The following is an 11077-nucleotide window of genomic DNA, read 5'->3' as shown; positions in this document are numbered from 1 at the left end:
CACACACACACACACACACACACACACACATAAATATGAATTAATACAAATACCCGTTGCATCTTTCCTTGCACACACACACATCATTCATTTCACACAGACAGACAGACAGACAATATAGTTTCAATACAAAATAATAATAATAATAATAATAATAATAAAATAAAATAAAAAAAAAATAATAATAATAATAACAACAATAACAATAATAATAATAATGACAACAAGTCGAGCCAACAGTGCTTGGTGAACGGGGCCTGCGCTGAGCTGAGCTGCGCTGCGGTTCGGACGGACGGACGTCACGCGAGGCAGCCGTGGGTGAGATCAGATCCAGCTGTTGCACTTGCGCGCATCGTTACCTTTAAGATGATCGCGGATGGAGCCTTGATTTGGCTCCGGCTGACACCATTTTAGCTCGCCCACCTACCTGCTACTAACTAGCAGCACCGACAAGCCGCGACCCCCCGGAGCTCCGGCGGGGACACCCACGGCCCCAGGGGTGACATTCACCGCCCGATTGGGAACATTTTTGTCGGCCAAGCGCGAAGCGAGCGACGGGCGGAGTTCGGGGGCGAGCAGGGGGACGGTGGGAACCGACACGGGGTCCGTGCAGCTCACTGGAAGGAAGAGGAGGAGGAGGAGGAGGAACAAGAGGAGGAGGAGGAGGGAGCTTCGAGAAAAGACTTTCCCTTTAAAGCGGAGCGGGACGGACGGAGGGGGAGACGGAGAGATAAAAAAAAGAGAAAGGAAGAAAGGCGGACAGGGAGGGAGGGAGCAGGAGGGAGCCGAGGTGAAAAAAAGAGAAAAAAACAGAAAGATGTCATCGTGCCGATTGAAACACCGAGGCGGAGCCACGGACGGCGGCCGAATGGAGGCGCTCTAGTCCCGGGGAGGAGCCGCTACGCGACGCCGAGGCTCGGAGCCGAAGCCGCGGCCTGTTTTCTTTTTTTTTTTTTTTTCCCTCTCTCTCTCTCTCTCTCCACGGAGCGAAGCGAGGAAAGAACAAAATAATTAAAACTCTCCCGACTATGATTCTCACATCCGGGTCACATCGAGCTCTTCTTCTTCTTCTTTCTCTTCGTCGTCGTTTCGCTACGGACCGTGTGTGTCTCTGCATGCCAGCCCGCGGTGGTTTTGTGTGAGGAGCGCAGACCTCCAGCCAATGTTGGTTCTAAAACGCACCGTTCAATCAGCCATGCTACCGACCATTTTGTCGCATCCTCAGCCGGGCCGCCGGCTCGGCAGCCCGCCGCACTAACCCGCCCACCAAGCCGTCCCGTCCCGTCCCCCTGCCGGGAGAGGAGCTCCGTGACAGGCCGCGGCTCGAGCCTCCTCGGTGGCGGCGGTGGGAGCGCTCCGTCCCGGCGGCGCTGCCCTCCTCCCTCCCCTGCTGCTGCTGCTGGTTCTCCCGGTCCGACCCGACCCGGCTCGGCTCGGGTCCAGTCCCCCGGCTTCAGGATGGACACCTCCTGGAGTAACTTCCTCTTCCAGGTGAGGCTGCTGAGCTGCCTGCTGTGTTTTTTAGGGGGGGGTGGGGGGGGAGAGAGAGGAGAGGAGAGGAGAGGAGAGGAGAGGGTGGGCGGGGTGGGGGATAGCTGGGGCTGGGGAGGGTGCAGGCGGAGGTCACGGTGGGGTCAGGGGGAAGAAGGCCCTGCTGGGCTCTTCTGGAGCTTCTGGTTCGGACCTTCAGCATCATGTTTGGGTGAGTGAGGCCAGGGGGGGGGGGCCCTGGGTGTGGGACCCCCGGGGGTCCCCCCATCACTTCCAGGTGGAGTCTTTAGAAGTGAGCGATGATTCCATGAGGTTGGTGTTTCTTTGTCTTCCTCCGATGATTTGATTTGTGTATTAATTCTTTGTCTGCCGCAGTGGCTGGAGGGGTTTGATGGGGGTCTCTGCTCACCTCGCAGGTCACCTGGGATGCTTGGGCTTGATTTTACACGGCAACAAGTCTTCAGTATCACCTGTTGGCTAATTCATTACAATAATCATAATAATACTTGTGATTATTATTATTATTATTAGATTTTTTTGATTTTATTGTGGCGGGGGGTGGGGGTCACAGTCTCTGGCTGCTTTGTCGTTCTGGATCCCTCCCTCCGCGTCTCTTAACGGACGGCGGTTGACAGAAGTCACATGACCTGCTTTCCTGCGTGTGTCCCGCCTCCAGACGTCGTCGACCCAGAGCCAAACGGAGACGTCGCTCCAGTCGGAGCTGCTGCCCGAGCTGACGGGCTCGGCCCAGAGCCCCCCCGCAGAGCACATCGTGGCGCCGCCGTCCACCGTGGACACGGCGGCGCTGAGCGAGGAGCCGCTGCCCGGTGAGGCGCTGAAAGAAACAAGAAAAAAAAAAAAAAACCAAACACTTCCTGCCTTGATTTAATGATGATTGACAGACTAACGGTGTGGTTCCTCTGCGTGTCAGTCAAACCGCTGGCCAAGCCCACTCGCCCCGCCCACATCTGCGCCACCTGCAACAAGGAGTTCAAGAACAGCTACAACCTGCGGCGGCACCAGTCGGTGCACACCGGCATCCGCATGAAGGACCGGGCGGCGCGCGAGAAGGACGAGGCCGCGGCGGCCAAGGTGGCGCGGGTGGAGAAGCAGGTGGTGCCGCTGTCGCTGCTGCAGCTCACCCTGCCCGCCCAGGTCCCGCCCACCGCCCTCACCGCCGCCGCCGACATCCTCCCCCAGCCCGTGCAGCTCACCGGCCAGGAGGGCCAGGCCGTGGCCGTGTCCATGGCGCCGGTGGTGGCGGCGGCGGCCGCCAGCATCCCCACCACGGTGGTGGTGGTGGGCTCCATGGAGCAGGTGGGCGGGGCTAATGACGAGCCAGCACAGGTGGCAAAAGTGTTCACGGTCTGTACTCAAGTAAAAAGTACAATCGCTCGTGTGGTGGAGAGTAGAGTTGTCTTTATTGTCATCACACGACAAGTAGTTACAAACAAAGTGTGTTTTTGTGAGCTGCGTTCCGCCTCGTTGAAGAGACAGAAAGATCTCAAGGACAGGAATAGAAGTCACAGTCACTTACAAACAATCTGATGAACACTCGGCGAGGCTTAAAGCAGTGACAGTGGGCCAGGTTTGTCCAAAGTGTCTAGGAAAGTGTTTCAAGAGTTCTCTTTTCAAAGTAAAAGCACTGATTCAACTTTTGTTACGCAAGAAAAAGTCAATAAAGTTCATCTTATGAAATGTATTCAAATGAAAAGTTAAAAAAAATTGCTTTTTTTTTCTTAATTTTGTCATCGTAAAGTTTTTATCAACTGCAGCACAACCACACTGTAGTCAGTAATCTCTCTCCCTCCCTCTCTCTGTCTCTCTCCCTCTGGCTCTCTCTCCCTCTCTCCCCCCTCTCTCTCTCCCTCTCTCCCTCTCTCCCCCCTCTCTCTCTCTCTCTCTCTCTCTCTCTCCTCTCTCTCTCTCCCTCCCTCTGTCTCTCTCTCCCGCTCTCCCCCCTCTCCCTCTCTCTGTCTCTATCTCTCTCCCTCTCTCTCCCTCTCTCCCCTCCCTCTCTCTCCCTCTCTCTGTCTCTATCTCTCTCCCTCTCTCCCCCCCTCTCTCTCTCCCTCTCTCTGTCTCCCTCTCTCTCTCCCTCCCTCTCCCTCTCTCTCTCTCCCTCTCTCTCTCCCTCCCCCCCTCTCTCCCCCTCTACCCCCCCCCCCCCCCCCCACTCTCTCTGGGCAGAACGCCGCCCCCGCCCCCAGCCACGCCGCCAACCAGGTGAGGAAGAACCACGCCTGCGAGGCCTGCGGCAAGGCCTTCCGGGACGTGTACCACCTGAACCGGCACCGGCTGTCTCACTCGGACGAGAAGCCGTACTCCTGCCCCATCTGCCAGCAGCGCTTCAAGAGGAAGGACCGCATGAGCTACCACGTGCGCTCGCACCAGGGCGGCGTGGAGAAGCCCTACATCTGCCCGCACTGCGCCAAGGCCTTCTCCAGGTGGGCACACACACACACACACACACACACACACACACACAGAGAGTAGTGACAGGTCGACACACTCGTGGCCGTTCATGGATTCATTACAAAGAGTGAGCAACAGTTGTGTGCCGACTGCCCAGTGCACGCTGGGCGGTGTTTCAGGAGTTGGGAGGAAGTCACTGCGGCTGAGGTCAGAATAAATCCACACATCCTCATTGACTGCAAATTATTGATGCAAGAGTTTACTGTGATTAGTGATGGAAATATCAATAAAAGTCTCCCCCCCTCCCCCCCCTCTCTCTCCAGGCCGGACCACCTCAACAGTCACGTCCGGCAGGTCCACTCCACCGAGAGGCCCTTCAAGTGCACGGTAAAGTCTCCGCCCACTCACCTGTCCCCTCATCAGCAGCCTCTCTGACCCCCCCTTCTGGTCTCCCTGTGGCCCCTCCCCCTCCCTCCCGCACACAGACGTGCACGTCGGCCTTCGCCACGCGGGACCGCCTCCGCGCCCACCTCATCCGCCACGAGGAGAAGGTGCCGTGTCACATCTGCGGGAAGCTGCTGTCGGCCGCCTACATCACCGACCACATGAGGGTGCACAACCAGTCGCAGCACCACAACTGTCACCTGTGCAACCGCAGTGAGTCGCCGCCGCCGGCCCTCGACGGACAGGAAGTTTAGTTTTGCTCCGAGTGAGAGCAGAGTGGAGTTAGGGTGCAGCAGCAGGAAGTGGGAGGGGCTTCTGGTGGAGGGGAGGTGATGGCTGTGTCTCAATTCAGGGTCTGCATCCTTGGAAGGCTGCATTTGAAGGCCACAGCACTGCGTGAAGGCTCCTCCCAATGCACCCTATCCTTCACCTCCTTCGGTATCCCAGGATGCTCTGCGTGCTGCTGCAAAGCATCCTGGGATCCTGGGAAGTCTGAGGCTGAAATTAGCGCCATCTACTGGCAAAGACACCACGTATAAATTCAAGTATTGAAATTTCACATCAAATCTTCAGTTTTCAACGCAGGGTTTTTACGGATTTGAACATCCAACGCCATCGTTAGCTGGCGAACCAATGGTTAGCTTGATGCTATGAAAACGTCACTTCCGGGGTTGGCCAGCAGGAGGGAACGGCGGTGACGCAACCAGGAAATACGCCCAAGGCCAGACCGTCCCCTTTGGTTACCGGGGAGGCGGGGTTTGGTTGGTCCTTCTGGGCCGGGTCCTTGGGAGGACGCTTCCTTCAGAGGGAGGACGCTTCCTTCAGACGGAGGACGCTTCCTTCAGAGGATGCAGAGCCTGGATTGAACGGCTGGGTGCTGAGCGAGCTCAGGATTTACTTTGGTGTCGACCGTGGTTTGGTTTTGTTTCAACGGGCCTTAGAATGATGTAGTTTGTGTCCCATCACTGTCCCAGCAGAGCAAATGTAGACGCTGAAAGCATCACTTGAGTCTCAGAGGCGTTTATTATTGGAGAAGAATTTCTACACAACTGAAGTCCACACAAAGCACAAAACAGCAGCGGCTCCGTTGGACCGCTGTTAGCAAGCTGGCGGCGTTAAAGCCGCCTGTTTTTCCACTCGCAGCCCTTTCCAACTTCACTGAACGTCCTGTCCTGACTGACACATCAATGACCAGCAGAGCATTCTGGGATTTGTAGTGTCAGCGGCTACCTGTGCCGTATAACAGCGGCTTGCCTGAACAGAACGAGGCCACGGGCCAGATTTGGCCCCCGGGACCAGAGGTTTGACACCGTTGTCTTGTCTCTCCCCCCCCCCCGCCCCTGCAGCCTTCACCACCCTCACCTACCTGCGTGTCCACGCCCAGAAGCACCACGGCCAGGAGTGGAAGGAGAGCGGCGGCGCCCGGGGGGGCTTCGGCGGGACGGGCGCCGGCGGCGTGCTGCTCTGCCAGCTGTGCGGCGTGCAGTGCAAGACGGCCACGCAGCTGCAGGGTCACATGGGCACGCACGCCAGCCAGGGCGAGGCTGCGGGCGGCGACCAGAGCGGCGGCGGCGGCGGCGGCAACAGCGTGGCGGTGACGCTGTCCGGTGGCGGCGGCGGCACGGTGGGACTGCTGGTCACTGACTGCTCCAGCATCGCCTCGCAGTCCCACAGCTAGCAGGGGGGAGGGGGAGGGGGGGGGCAGTGACGAATGACAGACTCAGCAGCGGCACCATGTGACCAGGTGTGTACGACAACGTGGGGGAGGGGGGGGGGGGCAGAGGGCTTCATCCAGTGCTCTCTGTTGCTCCTCTGCAGGTTTTTAGTCCCTCCCCCCGGTGCCCCCCTACCCCCCCTCCCCTCCCCCTGGGACGACACCATCGCTGCTCAGCCATAACAGAACTGTATTTTATTATTAACCTGTATTTTATTATTATTATTATTATTATTATTATTATTATTATTATTATTGTTATTATTATTATTGTTTTTATTTTTGTTTGTGTTCACTTTTTGTGGCTTCATGATCGTTGCTGTTTGTGTTTTTAAACATTTGCACAACCTGCCCCCCCCCCTGATTTTGTAAAGTTGTATTAATTTTTTTTTAGGTTGTTTATATCCCACAGTGTCAGCTTTGTTTCTACTGAAGACTCCATGCAGTTCCTTCTCCTCCTCTTCCTCTACCTCCTTCCTCCTCTTACTTCTTTTTCTACTCTTCCTCCTCCTCTTCAGCAGCAAGGCCTCCACTTCCTCTCCTCCTCCTCTTACTTCTTCTTCCTCCTCCTCGCCCTCCTCTTCCCCTTCTCCTCCTCCTCCTCTTACTTCTTTTCCTCCTCCTCCTCTTCCTCTTCCTCCTCTTCAGCAGCAGGGCCTCCTCTTGGTCATCTTCTCCAGTGCAGGGGAGCCGGGACTTTTCCGACGGACCACCATGTACAGACTCTTTTTCTAAAGCTTCTAAACGACGACGACGATGATGATGACGATGATGAAGATGAAGAACTACTTGAGGAACTACTTGTTTGTTTTTTGTGTTGATGAACTTTGAATGTGCAACTCTCTGCTCTGCTTCTTAACGACCTTTGCCCTCGCCAGTTTGTTATTCTTTCCAACAGACAACAAGGGTACTTTGCCATGTCATTTGTAGCTACGTTGGTGACACATTTCTGTGGCTGTGCATATTGATTGTACGTGGTGCATAGTGCATAGCGCCTCGTTACTACTGTATTAAAAGGCAGTCAAATGGTTGGGACGACTCTCTGGCTCCTTGCTCGCCCGGGCAGCATTGTTTACAGCAGGGCGACGAGCTGCGACCCTCCCCCACCCCACCGGCTCTGCTCTGCTCGGCTCGGCTCGGCTCGGCTCCAGCAGCTCCTCCCACTCAGGAGAGCTAACCCCGCTAACCGTCGCCTTTAAAGCGACGCGAGGTCCGGCCAGCCTTGGATGTAACGCGCAGCACCGAGCGCCGGACGAAGCGGTCTTGGCTGAAGGGGCCAACCTTACTGGAGTGAACCGAACCGGGCGGATGTTCCGAGTCGATGGGAAGATAGGAAGCGGTCCGGTCCGGAGCTAGCCTAGCCAGCTAGCTGCGGCTAGCCGCGGAGCCACAGCCGACATCCAGCCAAACAAGCCGGCGGCTACTAGCTCCAGAAACTGGGGCAAGACGAGCGTCTAACTGGGGAGTTTTGTACGTTGAAGGAAAACAAAGACCGTGACACCGCCGTCGGAAACACTGATTTTTGCATTTTTTTTTATTCAAGGTATTGGGTCACTTTTCCCCTCTTTCATAAAGCTGGGTCAGCGAACTCTACCAATCTGATTATGTGGGTCGGAGGCGTCACTGGGTTGTTAGCCTGTTAGCCCCAACAGCTGGTTAGCAACTGGTTAGCAGCGGCTAGTGGTTTATGGGTTTTTAAGTTGGAAGTCATCCGAGACGGAGACGGGATAACGTATGTGCACTGTGTTCATGCTCGTGCCGACGACTGTCAAGTCCCGGCTGGCGTGGGGTGGCGGGCGCGGTAGATCAAATCGATCTCGAAGGACTTGACTGTTTTCTGCTCCGGTCGTCCCTGAGCATCGCTAGCCTAGCCCCGTTAGCCACCATTAGCCACACCGGTTTAACTCGGTGAAGGCTAACGGTAGCCCCGTTAGCCTTCACCGAGTTAAACCGAGGAGCACTTAGTTTAAACAAAGGTTCCGGAGCACCTTGGTTTAAAATGCAAATGTTTAGTAGACAATATATTTCCCCCTTCACGTTCAACATTTCCTATTGCGATTGTTAAATCCGAGCTAAATAATTTAGCATCGCTGAGGCTGCGTCCCCGTCCCCCCACCCCCCCACATCGACATCATTTTGTTTACATCGAGCCCACATCATGTCCGCTCTCCACACAGCCAGCCAGCCCACGGATCATGCTGCTTGAGACGCCGCCTTCCCAGCGCACCTAGCCGGCCATCCGCACACTCAGCGAGCGCTCCGTGTCGGTGGTGCCCGGCGGAGGAGATGGCCTTCCACGGGGCAGGCCGGCAGGCCGTGTGCGGGGAGCTGTTTCCGGGCTCCGAGCTGCCCACCACCAAGTACTTCTGCGTCAACTCGTCGTGCGGAGCGCCGTCCACGGGCCTCAGCGCCACGCCGTGCCTGACGGGACCCACCGCCCCGGCGGGGACCCCCCGGCACCCCACGGCCCTTGGCGGCAGTGCCGGCGGCGGCGCTGCGGTGCCTCAGCCCTACAGCAACCCGGCCAGCGAGGTGCCGAGCCCCGCTGAGATGGAGCCCGACCGGCCCATCGGATATGGCGCATTTGGCGTTGTGTGGTAAGGCCCCACTACTCTGTCTGTCTGTCTGTCTGCCTCTTGTGTAGTTTACCAATTTGGATTCTATCTATCTATCTATCTATCTATATATCTGTTTATCTATGTTCAACATGATGTATATTTCTATAACAATTAAACCAGCTGAGAGGCAGCAGCTTGGTGTTTTACAGTCGCTCCCCAGACATGTCGGGTCACACTTTTTGTCATGTTGTGTGACTGAACTGAGTCTCTCCCCCCCCCCCCCCCCCCCAGGTCGGTCACTGACCCACGGACGGCCGCAAGGTGGCGCTGAAGAAGATGCCCAACGTCTTCCAGAACCTGGTGTCCTGCAAGAGGGTCTTCAGGGAGCTGAGGATGCTCTGCTTCTTCAAGCATGACAATGTATGAGCTGGGGCAGTGAGGCATGGTTCTGGTTCTGGTTCTGGTTCTGGAAGTCAACTGACTGTGTGTGTATTGTGTATCTGTGCAGGTCCTGTCGGCTCTGGACATCCTGCAGCCTCCACAGATCGACTGCTTTGAGGAAATGTATCCTCATCGTGTGTGTGTGTGTGTGTGTGTGTGTGTGTGTGTGTGTGTGTGTGTGTGTGTGTGTGTGTGTGTGTGTGTGTGTGTGTGTGTTAGCAACAATTAGCTTAGCACCTTCTGTTAGCTTACCGTTGACGCTAACAGAGGCTATGGAAGCGGCTGTCTGTCTGTGACTGCGTTCATGGCTTCCTGCTTCCTGCTTCCTGTCACATGACCACCCCACACACCCCCGCTACCTCGCTGGCGGCCCTGCGGCGAGAGCGTGCCAGGCCGGCCTGTGTCGTGCCTGTGTGGGCGGAGCTTTTGCTTGCTTTCTGGTTTCCCTTGACACCCGAACGCCTCGCAGCTACGTGATCACGGAGCTGATGCAGAGCGACCTCCACAAAGTGATCGTGTCTCCGCAGCCGCTCACCACCGACCACATCAAGGTCTTCCTCTACCAGATCCTCAGAGGTGCGTGTCGTCGTGTTGTGTTGTGTTGAGATTGTCGTGCAGGAAAACCACAACTGGAAGGAGTTCAGGCTGGAATTGTTGTGTTTGCCGAGATAAAACTGCGTTTCTCCGCCCACTTCCTCTGGGCTGATGAGCGTTGGAAGGAAAAATAAGTAACAGGGCTCGTTTCCACTGGCGCTACTCGGCTCGGCTCGGCTCGGGTGTGTTTGCACTTTGACTCAGTCCCAGCATTTCACTTTTCAATACGTGGAAAAAGTAGAAATCCACACAGGGGTCGTTTGAAAAGGGCAGTTTTACTGTGAGCCAATCAGTGCCCTGCTGGTCGCCCCCTGCTGGCCTGTTTAGTCATTGTTGATAATTGAGAAGTGATTGTGTCTTTCCATCGGTCCGCATCGTGAATAACAATAACAATAACAATAATAATAATAATAGTAACATATAAGTGAGGCTGTTATTTCAGTAGGAACTGGTTGCCCTTCAGTTGACTCGGGACCCCTGCAGTCGCTCTGGGGTTCAGAAAGGTCGCTGACCCCTGACCTGAGGTGTGGTTGTCGTCGTCAGGGCTGAAGTACCTCCACTCGGCCGGCATCCTGCACCGGGACATCAAACCTGGCAACCTGCTGGTCAACAGCAACTGCCTGCTGAAGATCTGCGACTTCGGCCTGGCCCGGGTGGAGGAGCCCGACCCGTCGCGTCACATGACCCAGGAGGTGGTGACCCAGTACTACCGGGCGCCGGAGGTGCTGATGGGCTGCCGCCACTACGGCTCGGCCATCGACGTCTGGTCGGTGGGCTGCATCTTCGCCGAGCTGCTGGGCCGCCGCATCCTCTTCCAGGCGCAGAGTCCCATCCAGCAGGTGAGCCCCGGGGCCCGGTCCCGTGACCGCGGCGCCGCCCCGCCCACGTGACTCGTCTGTTCGTCCACGCCAACCACGCCGCTTCCTGTCTGCCGCAGCTGGACCTGATCACCGACCTGCTGGGGACGCCGCCGCTGTCGGCGCTGTCGGCCGCCTGCGAGGGGGCCCGGGCCCACATCCTGAGGGGGCCGCACAAGCCGGTGGGTGGCGCACACACACACACATACACACACACACACACACACACACACACACTGTAGTAGTGATAGTAATAGTAGTAGTAGTTGTTGCAGTAGTTGTGGTACAAATTATAGTGGTCACACACACACACACACACACACACACACACACACACACACACACACACACACTCTCGGTGTCCAGTCACATGTTTATGTGCGCTGTTGATGATGTCATCACTGTGTCTCCACTCACCACTGAGTGTTGATCCAGTCAACAGTGCCATCAGCTGTTCTGTGTCCTGCAGTGAGCCTGTTTGGCCACCAGGGGGCAGTGACGCAGCAGCTCCATGGAAAAGTGACTGTTTTTCAGAGTGATGATGATGAATGTATTGAGTTGAT

At 56.3% G+C, this 11077-nt stretch overlaps 2 protein-coding genes across 3 annotated transcripts; both read left to right on the top strand.

Annotated features, from left to right (window-relative positions):
• The first annotated feature begins 210 nt into the window (after positions 1-210).
• Positions 211-7094, top strand: maza (MYC-associated zinc finger protein a (purine-binding transcription factor)). Of its 2 annotated transcripts, XR_012925764.1 has the most exons (8): positions 211-1491; positions 2168-2318; positions 2423-2808; positions 3682-3938; positions 4230-4293; positions 4392-4563; positions 5697-6094; positions 6459-7094. XR_012925764.1 is itself a non-coding variant. In XM_076016987.1 (7 exons), the coding sequence occupies exons 1-7, from the start codon at positions 1459-1461 to the stop codon at positions 6026-6028; spliced, it is 1395 nt and encodes a 464-aa protein (XP_075873102.1). In that variant the 5' UTR covers positions 211-1458; the 3' UTR covers positions 6029-7094. The 2 variants fall into 2 exon arrangements, 1 of the variants encoding a protein (XP_075873102.1); XM_076016987.1 differs by having other exon boundaries at positions 5697-7094.
• A 111-nt stretch (positions 7095-7205) lies between these two features.
• On the top strand, positions 7206-10771 carry nlk1 (nemo-like kinase, type 1). The gene is given in 8 exon segments (XM_076016988.1): positions 7206-7607; positions 8242-8661; positions 8914-8927; positions 8930-9042; positions 9131-9186; positions 9533-9639; positions 10201-10496; positions 10595-10771. Coding segments are annotated over 7 exon segments (1059 nt in total). The 5' UTR covers positions 7206-7607; positions 8242-8350; the 3' UTR covers positions 10757-10771.
• The last annotated feature ends 306 nt before the right edge of the window (positions 10772-11077 follow it).

The sequence above is a fragment of the Nelusetta ayraudi genome, unplaced genomic scaffold, assembly GCF_046127955.1.
Source record: "Nelusetta ayraudi isolate G7.1 ecotype Tasmania unplaced genomic scaffold, CSIRO-AGI_Nayr_v1 ptg000256l, whole genome shotgun sequence".
Lineage (NCBI taxonomy): Eukaryota > Metazoa > Chordata > Actinopteri > Tetraodontiformes > Monacanthidae > Nelusetta > Nelusetta ayraudi.
The sequence above is the reverse complement of the archived record's forward strand: the minus strand, read 5'-3'. Positions and strand labels throughout refer to the sequence as shown.